Source organism: Pelmatolapia mariae, linkage group LG15 (assembly GCF_036321145.2).
Source record: "Pelmatolapia mariae isolate MD_Pm_ZW linkage group LG15, Pm_UMD_F_2, whole genome shotgun sequence".
In the NCBI taxonomy this organism is placed as follows: Eukaryota; Metazoa; Chordata; class Actinopteri; order Cichliformes; family Cichlidae; genus Pelmatolapia; species Pelmatolapia mariae.
Window position 1 is genome coordinate 17039383 of NC_086240.1, and position 19280 is coordinate 17058662.

At 41.8% G+C, this 19280-nt stretch overlaps 1 protein-coding gene across 1 annotated transcript; it reads left to right on the forward strand.

Annotated features, from left to right (window-relative positions):
* Positions 1 to 326: 326 nt before the first annotated feature.
* On the forward strand, positions 327 to 1384 carry LOC134643647 (leucine-rich repeat-containing protein 18-like). The gene is made up of 2 exons (XM_063496118.1): positions 327 to 587; positions 974 to 1384. The coding sequence occupies exons 1-2, from the start codon at positions 327 to 329 to the stop codon at positions 1382 to 1384; spliced, it is 672 nt and encodes a 223-aa protein (XP_063352188.1).
* Positions 1385 to 19280: the final 17896 nt, after the last annotated feature.

The window sequence follows — 19280 nt, forward strand, 5'->3', positions numbered from 1 at the left end:
GAAAGAGAAAGCCAACCATCTTCTGTTTTTCTCTTCCCTGCTGTTTTGAACTGGGTGTGAGGAGGCATTAATGCTGGTTCATAAGTTTAAACTCACTGCAAGTCTTATTCTGATTTCTGTTGTCATGTTAGCAGTGTTGTCATGGAACAAAGCAAATGATACTGTTACTCATATATTTTATCTAACAGGAAAGGTAAAGCTTGACTTTGTCTACAGTTACCGCTGCCTGGGTAACGTGATCTCACAGACTGGCTCCACGGTCAACTCTGTTGCATTAGTGGAAAAGGTTAACTACCGACTCCATCACTGTGTGTCCCGGCAGCAGCATGGCCAAGAGAATGAAAGCCAAAAGAAAGACTAAAAGTAAGAAGATCACCTTGAAAATGGCCCAGAACTGCGTGGAGCTGACATTGGATGGTAAACGCCGACTGGATCTCAGTTTCAAGGGGATTACATCTGTTCCAAAGTGCGTCCAGAAGCTCTTTCACATGGATGAAGTGGACCTGAGCAGAAACATGATCAGAAAAATTCCAGATTTTATTGCTCAGTTCATCAAAATGACTGTTTTGGATTTGCACAGCAATTATGTGAGTATATCAGATAATGCCTAATGTTTACAACAACTCTTTAAAAGTAGGTAAATAAATGGTAGCTACTGTATAGCAGCAATACTGTGGGGCTGCTACACAGTTGTTGTGTCACACTATTTTAAATCATTTTAAATAATTACATATTCCAAATATTTAAAATTAAGCCCATTTTTTAAAAATACAATCTCTAGATTAAAGTACTAATCATCAAAAGCCAATCATTAAATACTCACAAACATACGGGGACACCTTAGAGACCCGCTGTAACTAGCCTTTTGGCAGCTGTAGTTTGCCCATTTCAAAATTGTACCATGGTTCGTAACTATGTCCATGTTTAATACACCAAAATCACCATCTGTTAAAAAATGTGTTATTGTTTCTAGCTGGAGGAGCTCCCTGTGGCTATCGGCTACCTGCAGAACCTTAAGGTTTTAAACCTGTGCAACAACCGTCTCACAAGCCTCCCAAGCGAGCTCGGCCTCCTGAATAAACTCCAAACACTGAACCTGGGTCTCAACCAGCTGGAAGCTCTTCCTGCCTCCATTGGTGCACTGGAGGAGCTCCGCCACATTGGCCTTTCTGATAAGAGATTCACCCGCCTCCCCGGCTGCCTCTTGAAGCTGAAAAAACTGGAGAGTATCAAGATGGACAGGAATCCAGTTATTGCTGAGAAGATACCAACTGAGAAACCAGTCAGTATTTCAGAGAGCTTTTACCTAGTCAGAGAAAGCTTCCTGTGCAAAGAGTGTCTGAATAGGTGCCAAGCTGAGAGGAAGGAGCTGAGGGAGGAATAAATACCATACTGTGTTCTTAACTCAAGAGTGCCTTTCACTTACAGTACTGCATGTTACTCTGATCTGTACTCTACATAGTACATAGATTCAATTAATATCAGACAGTAACAGAAAACATTGCAATTTCCCTTGTAAGTGTATTTAAAGAGTTATATTTTTACACACATTTTATACAATTACCATGCTTATAACTGCATGATAATTAGATACAAATAAAGTGTTTTGACAGTCTGTTGGGCCTAGAGGGCAGCAGAGAGCACCCTTATCTCTGAGTACCTGTCACTGACTTTAAACACTTATCAAGTAAGAAGTTGTGTGAAATAATCTTCCATGTTATTAAACATACAAACGGTATCTTTTGCATGTGATCATAATTCATTCATCATCATCATCATATATAGAAAAAATTTAGTTCCTGAAGTCTCTAAACAAGAAAAGAAAGACACAGATTCTGAGTTTGTCTCATTCAGAGAAGGCCTTCTTTTCTATGATGAACAATCACTTTAGTGTGATCTTTATTAGTTTCAGACCAAAATACATTTCAAAAGATATTTTAGGGTGAAGAAAATACATTTACAACCTTACAGTAGAATGTATATCAAAGTAGCCTTTATTTAAATATATTTAGTGAAATAATAATAATAATAATAATAATAATAAAAGTAATAACATGTTTTATGTACATCTGCAAAAACCTATTGAATTCAAACAAAACAGAGTCAAAGGTCTAGCAAGAATGAGGTTGTTTATTCATTTGCTTACAGTATTTCACATTACACAATATCTCACTATAATGTAGCATTAACTTGACTTTGAAATTATCTGTCAGTGATACAGTAAACAAGATACAACAACTGTTTATGTACACTTAAGGTCTTTCATGTCTCTTTAACAAAAAACAAAACAAAATCCCTATTCAGAAATCTCTCTTGGTATGTGTGTGTAAATGTGTATGCATGTGTGTGTGTGTGGGTGGGTGGATGTACACTTTAGTTTTTAACAATATATACTATATAGTATTTAAAGGAACACACTCCACTTTTTTTTGGAAATAGGCTCATTCTCCATCTCCCTCAGGGTTAAAAATGCAGCGTCTTCTTTCTAGATCTGTAGGTTAATAGGACTTTGGAGCGGGATCTTAAGGGATGGGGCGTGGCCAGGATTTTTGCTCTAGGCGCCATATTAGCAGGCCAAACAAATGCTTGCTGTGTGGTCAGTTGTACACACACAGACACGCATACGCATTTACACACACATACCATCATATAGAAGAGAGATTTCTGAATAGGGATTTTGTTTTGTTTTTGTGTTAAAGAGACATGAAAGACCTCAACTTAAGGTTAAGTGTATAAACTTGAACTTGAAACATCTTTATGATGCAAACTAAAGAATCACGAATCTGAAAAGCTACATGATTTTTCTGGATTTTATTTTTGTCGACTTATGAAGTTATATATATTGTTTTGTATATTTTTGAAATTTCTTAAGGAGAAGATTGCTGTTTGGCTGATTGGTCCTAACCAATTACTGTATAAAAGATGAACAACACGACAGCACTTCCTCCCATTGTGCAAAAATGAAGCCAAAATATCCTGCTTGTGGGAGCTGCCATGTTCCACTTTTGGAGCCAGAGTCTGCTCAGTAGTAACTCGTGGTGGAGCGTCTCTGCCCACACACCCACTGGACGTGACCATGAACACGTCCCCTTACACTTTTTACATAGCCCGGCTGTTCTGTCTCTAATTCTGCAGGGTATGATGACTGTTATTTAAAGCTACTAGTTAAATGTTTATTTAGATTAAAATTTATCATACAAAACAAGCACTCAAAAAAGTTGCATCTAAACAAACCTGTTTGAATCAACAGGCCTCTGTACCCTGTGTTGCAAACAGTTACAACTTATCTTGCTGGAGAGCGCATAGTATACATGACAGATTACACATCCAAGATTTAATCATTATGTCATGCCTGTGGGAGTTACCTGGAATAGATGCAAAGACTGACTTAACCTTAGAGGAAGGCATGTTGTCCAACATCGGTCTAAGGTGTGAGTGAACCAGTTTTTTTTGGTTGTCACTATGCACTTTTATAATTCTTACACAAACAAATAAGAACATATCTGATAAAAAATATGATACTGTAAATAATCCTTAGTTTTTAATTTTTGCTATAGGAGGGAACATATGTGGTATTTTAGCATCAGACACTTAGTTTTCTGTTTTCTGATGAAGTTTTTCTGCATTCATTTATGCAAATGATGTCTTTTATTTAACGAAAACACAAATCAGACACCAGCTCACAACCTTAAACATGATTATTGGGTATGATCCAGTGATGGATTTATGATTAGCTAACAATGGGGATGGCAGGGATTTTTTTTCTTTTACTTTAGCAAAGCAGTAAAACAATGAAAAGACCTCAGGAGACATAAAACTGTTTTACTGGCAAAATATCAAAAGTAAAATCAATAATTTTGCTGATTTTCTCTATCTGTGCAATATGGATTAACGTTACTGCTGAAGATGTGAGGACATCTGATCTCTGAAAAAACAACTGTTAATGAAGCTGGAAAAACAAACCCACGTCTTGATCCTTAAAAAAGCATATTAATATATAGTAAAAGTGGAAGTAAGTAGAAGTAAAAGGCTTCAGCCTACTAATATTAGTTCATAAAATACATTCTCTGCATCAAAAGGGATGAGTTAAGGTGCCCATGGAGGCAAGGGTGCCACCAGGCATTTGGCCCCGCGGCAGACCCAAGTCAGGCTGGAGAGATTATATCTCTTGGCTGGCCTGGAAACGCCTTGGTGTTCATATTCATATTAATATTCTTATTCTTCTATGACAAAAAGTACAAGTGTTCATTTAAAGAAATAAATAGAGCAGTAAGAGATTTTTTTTTTTATTGTTTTCTTTATTTTGATTAGCCGCCAATTACATGTTTTTATTTGTAATTCTTGTAGTGCTCCCTACTATTTGAACCCCTCACCTGAAGTTTGATGTTTATTAGTTTAGTTTAGATTCTAAACTATCAACCCCAACAATCAAATGATCCCCTTTAATAGCAAGCACTGGGCAACGGTGGAAAGGAAAAACTCCCTTGTAACAGGGAGAAACCTTTGACAGAACCAGGCTAAGAAGGGGGCAGCCATCTGTCATGACTGGTTGGGGGGTGAGAGGCAGAGGAAAAGAAAAAAGAGAGCACATGTTAGCTATATGTTGTTCACATTGCCTTTTCAGAGGTTTTGGTATCACTCAAGGTCATATCGTTCATTTTCTGAACTAGGAGTTGGATATTCCTTGGCGAAGAACTTTTTTGGATGCTCTGTGTCACTGCTGCTTGCTCTGGCCTCTTGTTGTCTTTTGGTGTGTTTCCAGAGGTTTTGGTATCACTCAAGGTCATATCGTTCATTTTCTGAACAAGGAGATGGATAGTCCTTGGCGAAGAACTTTTTTGGATGATCTGTGTCACTGCTGCTTGCTCTGGCCTCTTGTTGTATTTCAGTGTGTTTCCAGAGGTTTTGGTATCACCCGAGCTCGTAACGTCCATTTCCTCAACTTGGTGTTGGACAGACCTTGGCAAAGAACTTTTTTGGATGCTCTGTGTCACTGCTGCTTGCTCTGGCCTCTTGTTGTATTTCAGTGTGTTTCCAGAGGTTTTGGTATCACCCGAGGCCGTAACATCCATTTCCTCAACTTGGTGTTGGACAGACCTTGGCGAAGAACTTTTTTGGATGCTCTGTGTCACTGCTGCTTGCTCTGGACTCTTGCTGTATTTCAGTGTGTTTCCAGAGGTTTTGGTATCACCCGAGGTCGTAACGTCCATTTCCTCAACTTGGTGTTGGACAGACCTTGGCAAAGAACTTTTTTGGATGCTCTGTGTCACTGCTGCTTGCTCTGGCCTCTTGTTGTATTTCAGTGTGTTTCCAGAGGTTTTGGTATCACCCGAGGCCGTAACATCCATTTCCTCAACTTGGTGTTGGACAGACCTTGGCGAAGAACTTTTTTGGATGCTCTGTGTCACTGCTGCTTGCTCTGGCCTCTTGCTGTATTTCAGTGTGCTTCCAGAGGTTTTGGTATCACCCGAGGTCGTAACGTCCATTTCCTCAACTTGGTGTTGGACAGACCTTGGCGAAGAACTTTTTTGGATGCTCTGTGTCACTGCTGCTTGCTCTGGCCTCTTGTTGTATTTCAGTGTGTTTCCAGAGGTTTTGGTATCACCTGAGGTCGTAACGTCCATTTCCTCAACTTGGTGTTGGACAGACCTTGGCGAAGAACTTTTTTGGATGCTCTGTGTCACTGCTGCTTGCTCTGGCCTCTTGTTGTATTTCAGTGTGCTTCCAGAGGTTTTGGTATCACCTGAGGTCGTAACGTCCATTTCCTCAACTTGGTGTTGGACAGACCTTGGCGAAGAACTTTTTTGGATGCTCTGTGTCACTGCTGCTTGCTCTGGCCTCTTGTTGTATTTCAGTGTGTTTCCAGAGGTTTTGGTATCACCTGAGGTCGTAACGTCCATTTCCTCAACTTGGTGTTGGACGGACCTTGGCGAAGAGCTTTTTTGGATGCTCTGTGTCACTGCTGCTTGCTCTGGACTCTTGCTGTATTTCAGTGTGCTTCCAGAGGTTTTGGTATCACCTGAGGTCGTAACGTCCATTTCCTCAACTTGGTGTTGGACAGACCTTGGCGAAGAACTTTTTTGGATGCTTGGAGTCACTGCTGTTTCTTTTTTCTCAGTGTCTATTTTCATCCTCTTTCTCTCTGGAGTGTAGCTCTCAGAGTTGTTTTTGCTGCCTTTTGAAATCTGACTGTATCGTCTTTTCAACACAGTTTTTTCTTCACAGATTCGTCTTTTTTTCCATGGTGGAGAGCAGCTGTCGGCACTTCTGCAATTCTGTGCAGTATAATCCGGGCCTCGCTTCCTCTTGAGTGGAAGCTGGAAATGAGTTTCTTCCGAATTTGGCTCTGGATTTTGGTGGTCCATTGTAGTAAAGCCAGCGTGTTTACTCTGACACATGTTGGAGTGTTGTGTTAAAGATTCAACTGTTTTAAAATGTTTCTCAGGCGTACCTTTGAATGCTGCAAACTTGAGTTGCAAGTAAACTGCATGAAAGTATGGGATTCTTACCCCTATTTAAGGATTCAGATATCAAAGGCATATGAAATGCCTTTTATCACCATGATGATGTCATAACATAACGTAACAGTAACATTCTTTTTTTTTAAAATTTGGTGTTATTGTCTATATTGCTTTGGAACGTGATGTCACGGCAGGGGGCGTGGCCGCCGGGGCACCATTTTAGCAGGCCAAACAAAGGGCTTAAGGAGCAAAAGCATCAGCAATGGTTCGCCTTGCTGTGTTGTGGGTTGTAATGTCAGATCGCACGATCGGGAAGGGAATAAGCTTGAAAATTGGCTCACTTTTTATTCTTTCCCCACCTGGAAGCAACGTGAGGGAGCTTATGTATTGGATGTTACCAAAAGAAGGCATCTAGCCTGGATAGCAGCTGTGAGACGAGCTGATATCCAGTTCTCTACCATCCACAGATATCTGTTGCTGTGCTACAGACATTTTCATTCTGGTAACTTCTAAATAAGTTCATATTGCCATCTCCACCTGCTAGATTGTTCAGAAGGTTGTTATCATCCAGATGGAGGATCACTAACAGGAGCGTGGGAAGACTCCAGTATCCACTCTGGCTGGAATCCGGTGGATACAGCAGTGTTTACAGGTAAGCCATTTAACCGGACAGCATTTATAGAATGACTATTAAAAGTCAGCGAGTGTCAATAATGTTAATCTGGTTATGTTAGTAATACAACGAATGCTAATATAACAGCTTTAAGATGCATTTGTAGATATTATTACGTGTTTTACCGTCTTTATGGTGCTAGCTTAAAGTTAGGGTGTAAACGTTAGCTTATATTGTAGTAAAGCTGTTACTGTTTAAACGCTGTTAGGACAGAAATATTAGCTTCTGTCATGACTGATGAAGTTACTAGTTAATAAAGTTTCCAGTAAAGTGATTAATCGCAGCCACAGATTGACAGTAAATATCACGATTAGCTTCAATGCATCTGTAATAAATATGTGCAAGTTTCAGTGCTTCGTTTAAACTGTATGATACTTATACTGACCCAGGGTCAGTGTAAAATACAATCCTAGCTGTGTGAACAAAGCCTGGCTCCTTTAATCCTGCATGACAAACCTCAGGATGCAGGTTATTATTACTCTTTCCTGCTGGCACACCTGTCACACCTGAGAGTCAGCTAGAAATTTACAGTGACGTGGACATCATGCAAAGACTGACAGACTCTGTAATACTGCAAATGATCAGTGACTCAGGTTAACACTAAACTTTAAACAGTACCTCTGTGTCTCTGTGTGTGCTGAACATCTAGAATCAGGATTTCATTCAGGCTGCATTGACTGTGGGACTTCTCTCTGTTAAAAACAGGTTGAAGACGGCTCAGAAACATTTGAAGATTAAAATTTAGCGTTATGGCTGCTGGTGGTGTGTAAAGCCTCTACTCAGCTGTATTTTTGTTACTAATTTGTGTTTGTTGGTGTTTAACACAGATTTCAGAAGAGCAAAGATGAGCACTGTTGCATCATCCTTAATAGTTTAACTGGATTGGAAATAAAAAAAATCCTGATTCTTCTTCCACAGAAGTTTCATTTGTCAGTGTGGGACTGCTGAGTCACCTGAAGAACTCATTCATTCTCCACGATGTTCATTTACAGAAATGTTTCACAGGAACTGATTCCTCCCAAAGGGTGAACTAGTGTGTTTCCATAGATTATCTCTGTATGAATGTACTTCTTAAATGAAGGCAAGTGTTTGTCCTTTTTTGTTCCTCAGGTACAGTACGGGATATTAAGGGCAGGCGGTCATCACTGGGGGAAGACAAGAAGCAGACGTACATCCAAGAGGGAGCTGCAGTGAGGACACAGCCTGGTCACTGAGGTCAGAGGTCAGAATCTGAAACAGCTCAGGTTTATATTATAGGGGTTATAAAAAATTCAAAATGTATTTATAAAGAAACCTTAAAATAATATTTTAAATAATAATCATAATTATGATTATTATTAGCAATATCAAACATCTAAGTGGATTTTCTGTCACACGTATTGTGTTAGCCCTGCGATAAACTGACAGCCTGTCTTTGTCCTGTATCAGCTGGGATAGGCTTCATCCTCCCACTACCTTGAATTGGATACATTGTATTCCAATTATGTAATCTCATCATTTACAAACTCAAGGAATCTAATCAAAATGTAAGCATTAATGGTAAAAATGGGAAAGCAGAAATAAGTGTGACATGAATGTAAATGTGTTAGCTGACATAGAGGACAGCTACATGTAGTCTGAAAAACCTTTGTTGTCAAGTTTGCAGGTCCATCAGCACGAGACATTCTTACATAGAAGAGACTGTTAAAGTCTCTAACTCAGTGAAGCATTATTGGTCCAGTCTGTTTGGATAAATATAGTAAGCTGATGTATGTGCATTTATTCACACATTTTCTCAAGTGCTTATCCAGTTCAGGATCACAGTGGAGCTGCAACTGGATATGTTCAGTAAAGAAACCTTACAAAAGTTAACAATAAACCTGCATCTCTGTACGTTGTTGTCCACAGGATGAGAAAATCAAACTGGAAGACTGTGGAACATGTTAATAAATGTTTGTGTTTATCCCTGTGTCTTTCACAGGATGCGCTGAAAGGTTTCCCTAGTAGTTCCTGGTGAATCAAAGCAGAACCATAAAGGTTGCTGGACTGCATGATGGCCTTACCCCTGAGAAGTCATCCTGTTAAAGGAGGAACCAGTTAGAAGCTGTTTTCAACGCAGCTGAGCAGATTTCATCTCAAGTAAGCGATTAACTGTTTGGTCATTTGTTCTGCCACTTAAAGGACATTTAAGGACATCTTTTGAGTGTCTAGTTGAATTAATTCTACTGGCTCTCATGGTCATTTGTGATTATGGACATATTTTTCATGTTCATCAACCATTTAGTAAATTCCATCTATTTAGTAATATCTGTCAGCAAAAAAAATGTAATGTAAATATAAAAATATCTTAATATCTCCTGCCCTTTATATTTTAATGATGTAAGACCAAACGTCTGTTATCGTGTTACATTAGCATTCTTCACATATCAATGAGATGCTGTACAGTACAATCCTACTGACACGACGGATAACGACGGCTATTCAACATCGTTGCACGACACATTCGAGCTGCATGATGCAGACAAAGTGACTAAATCATCTTTTTTGTGGTTTATTGTCTTCAAACCAGCAGACAAAGCCGATGGCAGAAGATGTTTGGAGAAGAACTTCAGGCCGTGTACTGAAAAGGTATTTTTTTTCTTTTTATCAAAAGACATTTAGAGTGACGGCTTCTACAACTGGTTGTGCTGAAGTAAAGCTTACAGTCTAAGAAGTCACAGTGTTGATTAGGGATGGGTATCGAAAACCAGTTCTTGTTGAGAACCGGTTCCCACTGTTTCAATTCCTTGGAATTGTTTGCCATTTTTACAAACGATTCCCTTATCGATTCCAGCCGCCCCGAATGACGTCACCACGTTGCGGAGCGTCATTTACCTGGCAGGAAACAAGGCGGCTCAAACGCTAAAAAGTTTGGTTATACTTTACGAGAACAGAAGACAACAGGGCAACTTGCAATACTTGCAAAGTAGATATTTCATTTAAGGGAGGAAACACTACGAATATGCAAAAGCATTTGCTCACAAAACATGCGATAACCTTAAATGAATGTCGTGTTTTTAATTCCGCTCCGAACTGCGGTAATGTTCGCATGTCCTCTCCCGTTAATGCGGCAGGTAAATATTCAACTAACAGTGCATATTATGTTAGCGCGATCTGCCTTATTACAAAACCTGCCATTACTGTGCATTTAGGTGACCATGATGAGAGCGACAGACAGAGTCTGGCTGGCGCTCGCTGGCAGTTCTCGCTGCAGTCTACCGTTAGCGTCTCCTTTCAGGCCAGCATAGACGAATGTCACCGAGCAGTGACTAAGTTTGTGGTAAAAGGCTTGCACCCATTTGCCACAGCAAATGCCCCCGATTTTCGGTAAGTGAATGTGTTTAATTGTAGGCAGGGACATTACTGGATATTCTTGTGTAATTGCTACAGAATAATTTATGTTATACTTTGTTATTGCTACAGAAGAATATTTATTTTATTATTTTACATATACAATTTTTTTCCCCCGGGGACCCTGTGACACCCCATTGAAGAGCCATAGGCTGGATCTCTTAAGATCTCACTGTTGGGTTTGTAAGGCCATGTTACTCCTAAATTTCTATCTTGTTCAAAGAGAAGATATAAAACGAATAGTTATGTCTATAACTTCTGTTCCCTGAAGGAGAGGAACGAGGTACAACACATAAGTATGGGATATCACACCCTCGCGTGTCCTGGCTCAAGAAACCTTTATTCAAAGGGGAGACAAGTATATCCACTGACCCATGTCACTTTACCTGGATGATGACTCCTCTCTCCCTCACTCAGAAACACTCCTAATATAACCAAGCAAATAAATAATATTGAAGATTTACTTACATCATTACAAAAACATCAAAAACATATCCATTTGATTCCATTTCTCCATTCCTGCTAAATATCAGGCTACAAATATCCCAGTAAATCACAGTAAAATGTAAAGCACATATTTTCTCTGCTTTGTCTAACCTCTGCAGAGCCCCTCTGTCAAGAAAAACATATCTGTAAGCATAAAACAAATATACATTTCATAACACTGCACTGGACAAACCTTGGTCGTTGATTTCCTCTGTGCAGTGCAGACAAGCATCAGTCAGCAAGTCAAGGTGGTGAGATGGACTGGTGCCCTTTGTGACTCTGCTAGTTCTTCAGAGGAAACACCACCATCTCTCCACACCGTCAACATCTGTGAGCACAAACTGGCGCTCTGTCAGCATGCAGGAAATCAGATATCACACACACAGGGGTGAAGAAACATTAGAGCTCAACTTTGGATACTTTAGATCTAAACAGATCAAACTAGCTCTTAGTTTCAGCAATCAGGGTGCTATCGAGAATGACACCCAAGCTTTTCACAGAGGGAGAGATAGGGACCAACGAATTATTGATAGTGAGAGAGAAATCGTTAATTCTGGATAGCAATCGTTTAGTGCCGACCTGGAGAAGTTCTGATTTATTGCTGCTGAGTTTAAGGAAGTTGGAGGAGAACCAGGAATTGAGTTCAGCTAAGCAGAGGGTGAGGGAGGGTGGAGGAAGAGTAGAATCGGGTTTGGTAGAGAGGTAAAGCTGGGTGTCATCGGCATAGCAGTGGAACTGAATGTTATATTTACGAAAAATGTGTCCGAGTGGAAGAAGGTAAATGATGAAAAGGAGGGGCCCGAGAACAGATCCCTGGGGCAACCCAGTAGATAGAGGAGAAGGCTGAGAAGTGAAGGATTTTAACTGAATGAACTGAGTGCGGTCAGACAGGTATGATTTAAACCAGGCTAATGGAGTATGAGAGAGACCAATAGAAGCTAATCTGCTAAGAAGAATGGGATGAGAGACGGTGTCAAAGGCTGCACTTGTTTAAGATGGCGCCGAGTATGGCAGCCACGTCGCGAGCTCCCCCAAGCAACAGCTGTTTTTTGTGTTTAATTTTACTTTTTCTTTATTTTTTCACGAGTAGCACATGTCTCCTTGTGTACGACCGACAAACCTTACTGGACATAAAAGATGGACTTTCTCATCACTTTCCGGAGTTCAAGTTTTGCAACACGGACTCTCCGTTTCCAGACCCCCCATTCATCTCACCTGAGACGTCTTTGTTCTGGACCCGTGGAGGCCGCAAACGCCGACGCAGAGGGAGAAGATCTGGCGTTCTGGTTCGACTGAGACGGCGCACTAACAGACCACCGTTACCCAGTTTATTACTGGCTAATGTGCAGTCTCTGGAGAACAAGCTGTGCGAGCTTCGGGCACGGATCTCATTCCAGCGAGAGATGCGGGACTGCTGCGTGATCTGCCTCACAGAAACCTGGCTATCGGACAAGGTACCGGACTCCGCAATACAACTACCGGGGTTCTCTGTGCACCGCGCGGACAGGTCACAGGAGCTTACTGGGAAAAGCAGAGGCGGTGGTGTATGTTTCATGATCAACAACAGCTGGTGTGATTATGCGAACGTGCACCCGGTCAAATCTTTCTGCTCACCGGACCTGGAGTACCTGATGATTAAGTGCCGGCCATTCTGGCTACCGAGGGAATCCACAGCAGTGATTATTACGGCGGTTTACATTCCCCCACAAGCCGACACTGACCGAGCACTCAGGGAACTGTACAGCGCGATCAGCAGTGAGGAAACCGCACACCCAGAGGCGGCGTTTATCACGACCGGGGACTTTAATAAGGGTAACCTGAAGAAAGTCTCACAAAAACTCCACCAACACATCCATTTCAGCACTCGTGGAGACCGGCTTCTTGACCACTGCTACACCTCTTTCCGGGATGCATACAAAGCCCTCCCCCGCGCCCCATTCGGCCAATCAGATCACCGCTCCATCCTGCTCCTGCCCGCCTACAGGCAGAAGCTGAAACAGGAAGCTCCAACCCTGAGGGCGGTGCACCGTTGGTCGGACCAATCGGAGTCTACGCTGCGGGACTGTTTTGATCACGCGGACTGGGAAATGTTTCACGTGACTGCTAAAGACATTGATGAGTACACAGACTCAGTCTGCGGATTTATCAGAAAATGCGTGGAAGATGTCGTCCCATCCAGAACAGTTAAATCCTTCCCAAATCAAAAACCCTGGATTAACGGAGATGTTCGCACAGCACTGGCGGCACGGAGCACCGCTTTTGCCTCCGCGAACACATCGGACTACAAACACGCACATTACCAACTCCGGAAGACGATCAAAGCAGCCAAACGTGAGTACAGGGACAAGGTGGAGCAACATTTTGACAACCCTCGGAGTATGTGGCAGGGACTAAACACGATCACAGACTTTAGAGGGAAAACCAGCACACCGCAGACCACGGCCTCTCTGTGTGAGGATCTAAACGTATTCTACGCTAGATTCGACACAGCGAACACCACGAGACCGGACAGTGTGCGCACCGCGGATGACGTCAGTGCGCACACTGTGTCTGAGGAGGATGTGCGGAAGTGCTTCAGGAGGGTGAACGCACGCAAAGCTACTGGTCCGGATGGGATTCCCGGCCGCGTCCTCAAGTCATGCGCGGCTCAGCTGGCTGGAGTGTTTACACACATCTTCAACCTTTCCCTCTCTCTGTCTGTAGTCCCAGCCTGCTTAAAAATGGCCACCATCGTCCCTGTACCCAAATCCTCCACCATCTCCTCATTTAACGACTGGCGACCCGTAGCCCTGACCCCCATCGTGAGCAAATGCTTCGAGAAGCTGGTCAGGGACTTCATCTGCTCTGCACTACCCGACTCACTGGACCCTCTACAGTTCGCATACCGCCACAACAGGTCCACTGATGATGCCATAGCCCTGACACTCCATGCTGCCCTGTCACACCTGGAGAAGAGAGACACGTATGTGAGAATGCTGTTTGTAGATTACAGCTCAGCATTCAACACCATCGTTCCCTCGAAGCTGGACAGGAAACTGCAGAATCTAGGACTGAGCAGCTCCCTCGGCAGCTGGATCCTTAACTTCCTGTCTGACAGACGCCAAGTGGTCAGACTGGGCAGCACCACCTCATCCCCCATCACACTGAACACTGGTGCTCCACAGGGGTGTGTACTGAGCCCTCTCCTGTACTCACTCTACACCTACGACTGCACGGCCACTAGAAACTCCAACATCATTGTGAAGTTTGCGGACGACACTACAGTGGTGGGTCTTATTACCAACGGTGATGAGACGGCCTACAGGGAGGAGGTCAGCGCCCTGACCCACTGGTGTCAAGACAACCATCTCACCCTCAACGTCGCAAAGACAAAGGAGTTGATAGTGGACTTCCGGAGGTGCAGAGGAGTACACACCCCCATCACCATCAACGGCGCCGCTGTGGAGAGAGTGAGCAGCTTCCGCTTCCTTGGTGTACATCTGGCTGAGGATCTTACGTGGTCAGTACACATAAACAAAACAGTGAAGAAGGCGCAGCAGCGCCTCTTCTTTCTCAGGAGACTGAAAAGATTCGGCATGAGCCCCCGCATCCTCAGGACCTTCTATCGCTGTGCCATTGAGAGCATCCTCACTGGATGCATCACCACCTGGTACGGCAACAGCACCGCTTACAACCGCAAAGCTCTCCAGAGAGTACTGCGGTGTGCTGAACGGATAATTGGAGGTGAGCTTCCCTCCCTCCAAGACATCTACAGGAAGCGGTGCCTGAGGAAAGCGGGGAGGATCATCAAGGACTCCAGTCACCCCAGCCATAAACTGTTCAGACTACTACCATCAGGAAAGAGGTTCTGCAGCATCCGGTCCCGTACCAGCAGACTGAGAGACAGCTTTTTCCATCAGGCCATCAGACTGCTGAACACTTCATAGACACCTCACCCTCACTACTGGAACTTCAACATTATGCACTCCATACTGTATATAAATACCACTGTTTTGCACATACCAACCTCTGTATATTTTATATATCTTATTTTATTGTTTACTTTATTTCATTTGTAAAACATGTATATACATACTATATACACACTCAAACACACACACGTAGAAAAACATATTTAGTATACACATTCAGTAATGTATATACCTTTACATATTGTACATATATTTATTACTTTTTAGATTAGCCATTTTTATATTTTGCTTGTTTTACATTATTGTATTTTGCACAACTCTGTTGCTTGTGAAGCTCGCACACAAGAATTTCACTCACATGTACTGTACCAGTGTACCTGCACATGTGATGTGACAATAAAAGTGATTTGATTTGATTTGATTTGATTAGATCAAAGAGAATAAGTATGGAGAGGAGACCAGAATCAGCTGCCATAAGAAGATCGTTTGTTATTTTTATAAGAGCAGTTTCGGTGCTATGCAGAGGACGGAAACCAGACTGGAACTGTTCGTAAAGGTTATTATCAGTTAGGTGTAGATGAACTTGTGAAGCAACAATTTTTTCAAGAATTTTTGAAAGGAATGGTAGATTGGAGATAGGGCGAAAATTGTTAAAGTTGTTGGGATCTAGACCTGTTTTTTTCAGGATTGGGGTGATGGCGGCAACTTTGAAAGAAGCAGGAACAGTTCCAGTGGTGAGTGAAGAGTGAATAATAGCAGATATGAGGGGAAGGAGAGGGGGTAAACAGGGTTTGACAAGGACAGTGAGGATAGGATCAAGCTGACAGGTAGAATGCTTTGATTTGTGGATGAGATCAGCAATATCAGTTAAAGACGGAAGTTGAAAAACAGAGGAAGTGAGAAGGGGGTGGAATTAAGACAGAGGAGCTACATTGGGCATTAGGGACCAAATCTAGGTGTATTTTATGAATTTTTTCAGTGAAGAATAGCAATAGAGAGTCGCAGAAGTTAGATGAATAGAGATGAGCGGGCAGAGAATCAGGTGGCCTGTTAAAGGAGTTGAATAATGGGAATAGGGTCTTGGTGGAGTTCTCACTTGAACAGACAATGGTAGAATAATAGGCAGATTTGGTTTGACTGATACATTCCTGATAAAACAGAACATGGTTATTAAACATATCCTTATGAATAGTAAGGCCAGTTTTATTATAAAGACGTTCAAGCCGTCGACCTTTAGCTTTCAATAGTCGGAGTTCGGGTGTGTACAAGAGCAAGAGAATTCAGAATACTACTGAGGCTATGATTATAATAAAATACTAGATCGTCTTGGATAGCTAAATTGTTAGGAGACAAGCAGCTAGAGAGAGCAGAAGAAAGGATATCAAGATTTATATTCTTGATATTCCGGAAAGAAATAATACGAGGATTGTTAATTATAGAGAAAGTCATGTGAACATTAAAGGAGAGAAGTAGATGATCCGAAATTAGCAGCTCGTCAGCTGTGCAGTTGGAGGGGGTAAGTCCAGAACAACAGACTAGGTCCAAATTATGGCCCTTAGTGTGGGTAGGGAAGTTTATGTATTGTTTAAGGCTGAAGCTATCAAAGCAGGATAAAGTCATTGGGCTGTTGCCATGTCTCAGTCAAGCAGAAAAAGTCAAACTTACGGTCTGTTAGGAGATCCTGGATGAGATGTCCTTTGTTCGTAAGCGAACGGATATTAAGTAGACCGAAGTTGACGGAAGTACTGTCAGACTGGATGAGAGTGTTGGCCGACCTAGGCAGGTTAGCCAAAACATTGTGGTCAACGGACCTGCCGGGGTTCCGTTGAGAGCGACCAGAGGTGGACCAGAAGGACTGAATTGGCTTGGAATTATCCTGATGGAAATCCCGATGGGAGCCCCGATGGACGTACTTTTGGCGAGGGAGGAAGGCAATGTCCGTGTAAAGATGAAATGCAGCCAGGGAGAAGCGGAGCCGGAGGAGCTCATCAGCTGTATACTGATGGAGCCCAGTGCCCAGTTGGTAGATCGATGACATAAAGATCCAGACTAGGGGTGGGTTTTTATAATCGATTTATCGATTAAAATCGATTCTGGCTTGGATAACGTGAAATCGATTCATTAAAATCCTGAATCGATTTTTTAATATAAATTTATTTTGCCTGAAATGCCAGAATCTCAGGTGAAACCTCACAAAATTTCAACAACCACCAAACAGCTAAGACAGTAAATGAGACACGAATTCTGCACAAAGACGTAAACACACAGTGCGGACCCGCGGATCAGAATCAGTGGGATGTCGCCTTTCTCACCTGACGGCACGGACACAGTCGGAGCTGAAAGCTGACAGCTCCCTGATTCTGATCTGTCGGCAGGTCTGCGCTTTGTGTTTACGCCCTTTTTGCGCCGATTCTAAAGCTGTTAGTTTTATCTCTCTCCAAACAATATTGACCGAACCAGCAGCAAAAGAAGATCCAAACTACGCTTCACATAAACATCGTCATGAATTCACTCTGACTTTTACTGTTTTGCTTCCACCATGATAAAATCACACTTCATGCACAGCTCTCTCTCTCTCTCTCTCTCTCTCTCTCTCTCTCTCTGTACTTCATGAACAGTTTCCCGTCTAAAAATCTGTTTTCTGCATTATTCGCTTGCTTGTTAGGCACAGGTCTACCGTTGTTTACAGCGCTGTCGGCCGCTGTTTTTTTTTTCGTTTTACATACTTCCGAAAACAAAACCTAATTTCTGCCGTTCAATACTGAACAAATTTAAACTTTTTAAAATTATGCAAAATGCAAAACGCTTAGCCGTGCCTCTATTAAAACCGCTGTAACGCCAGAGGTAACGTTCATATGTTGATTAATGGTTTTCTTTCGTTTTTGATGTACTGCAGAATATTTTTTATAAAATCCCAGGCCAGGAAAACCACCTTCATGTTTTTCTGTGTTTTATCTTCAGCTACTTTGACACAAAAGCATCTGCTGTGACGCTCACACCTTTGATAAAGTCTTGCGTGTGTCAGCTTCCTTTTTATAGATCCAAAAATATGTAAATGTACTGATCTGAATTATAATATTTCTGACTGTCAAAATTTCCCAGATTCAAATTGAATTATATTGAATCGAATCGAATCGAATCGGGGATCGAATCGATTCGGGACCTTGTGAATCGGAATTGAATCGATTCTAGAAATCAGTGACGATACCCAGCCCTAATCCAGACCCACACAGACAGTGCATAGATCCTGAGAGGCCACATCACGGACAGGAACAGCCGGACAGAGACAGAGACACCGGTGGGCCGCAGAAACAGGAACAGGACAGGAATCCGAGCGACAGAGATGGCGGTGAGTAGCGGCAGCAAGTCGCGCCAGCGTTCACTCAACCGGAAGTAAGGTATGGATGTCCACCTGAGTGAGGTTGACCAGCTGACAGGAAACACCTGTGAAAAACTGAAACAACTGCAGGTGTGGGGTTGTTTTGATATGACATATATTTGATATGATACATATGTCAGAGACATTGTCCTAAACTGGACTAACAAAGGACCATGAGTCCAACATGAAACTTACCTTACATAACGTAAGGCTGAACTTCATTGATCATTTTAATCATAAACTTGTTGTTGAAATATTTTTACTGAACATGCAAACATCTGCTGATGAAAATGTGTTGATTTATTGGTCTGTTATGAAGCTATTGCTATTTCTAATGTGTTTTATCACTTTCTGATGTTTTATTAATTAAACAATACATGTATTAATTGTTGTGTTATCTGTAGATATAGTATTTATGTATATTTATTTATAGTATAGCAAATATATTTAATTATTACTGTTTAAATGACTAATATGTGACATGTATTAGTGATGTTGTGCTGAGGGTTAAAATGCCTTTTTGTCTTTTGGTATACTAAGAAATGACAATAAACCATTAATATATGTCTATGCTGTGCTTGTATTTATTTTTTCCTACTCAAATTCAATTTATGATACGTTTTATTTTGAAACCATTTGAAGGACCTTTGAAGGACCTTTTTTAAAATGGTTCTTTAAAGAACCATTTTAAAAAAGGTTCTTTGAAAAACCATTAAAGGTGCCCCAAAGAACCATTTCTTGATGGTTCTTTGGGGCACTTTTAAAGGTTCTTCAATGAACCACTGAAAGAAATGGTTCTTCAAAGAACCATTGTTTGAAAGGTTCTTCTATGACATCAGTCTAAAGAACCACTTTTGGTTCCAGTTGGCACCTTTATTTTTCTGAGTGTACAATTCACAGAGACTGATTAGATATTAGATAACAAAAAGTTTGGAAAAACATTGCCTGGTCTGATGAGTCTTGATTTCTGCTGCGACATTCAGGTGGTAGGGTCAGAATTT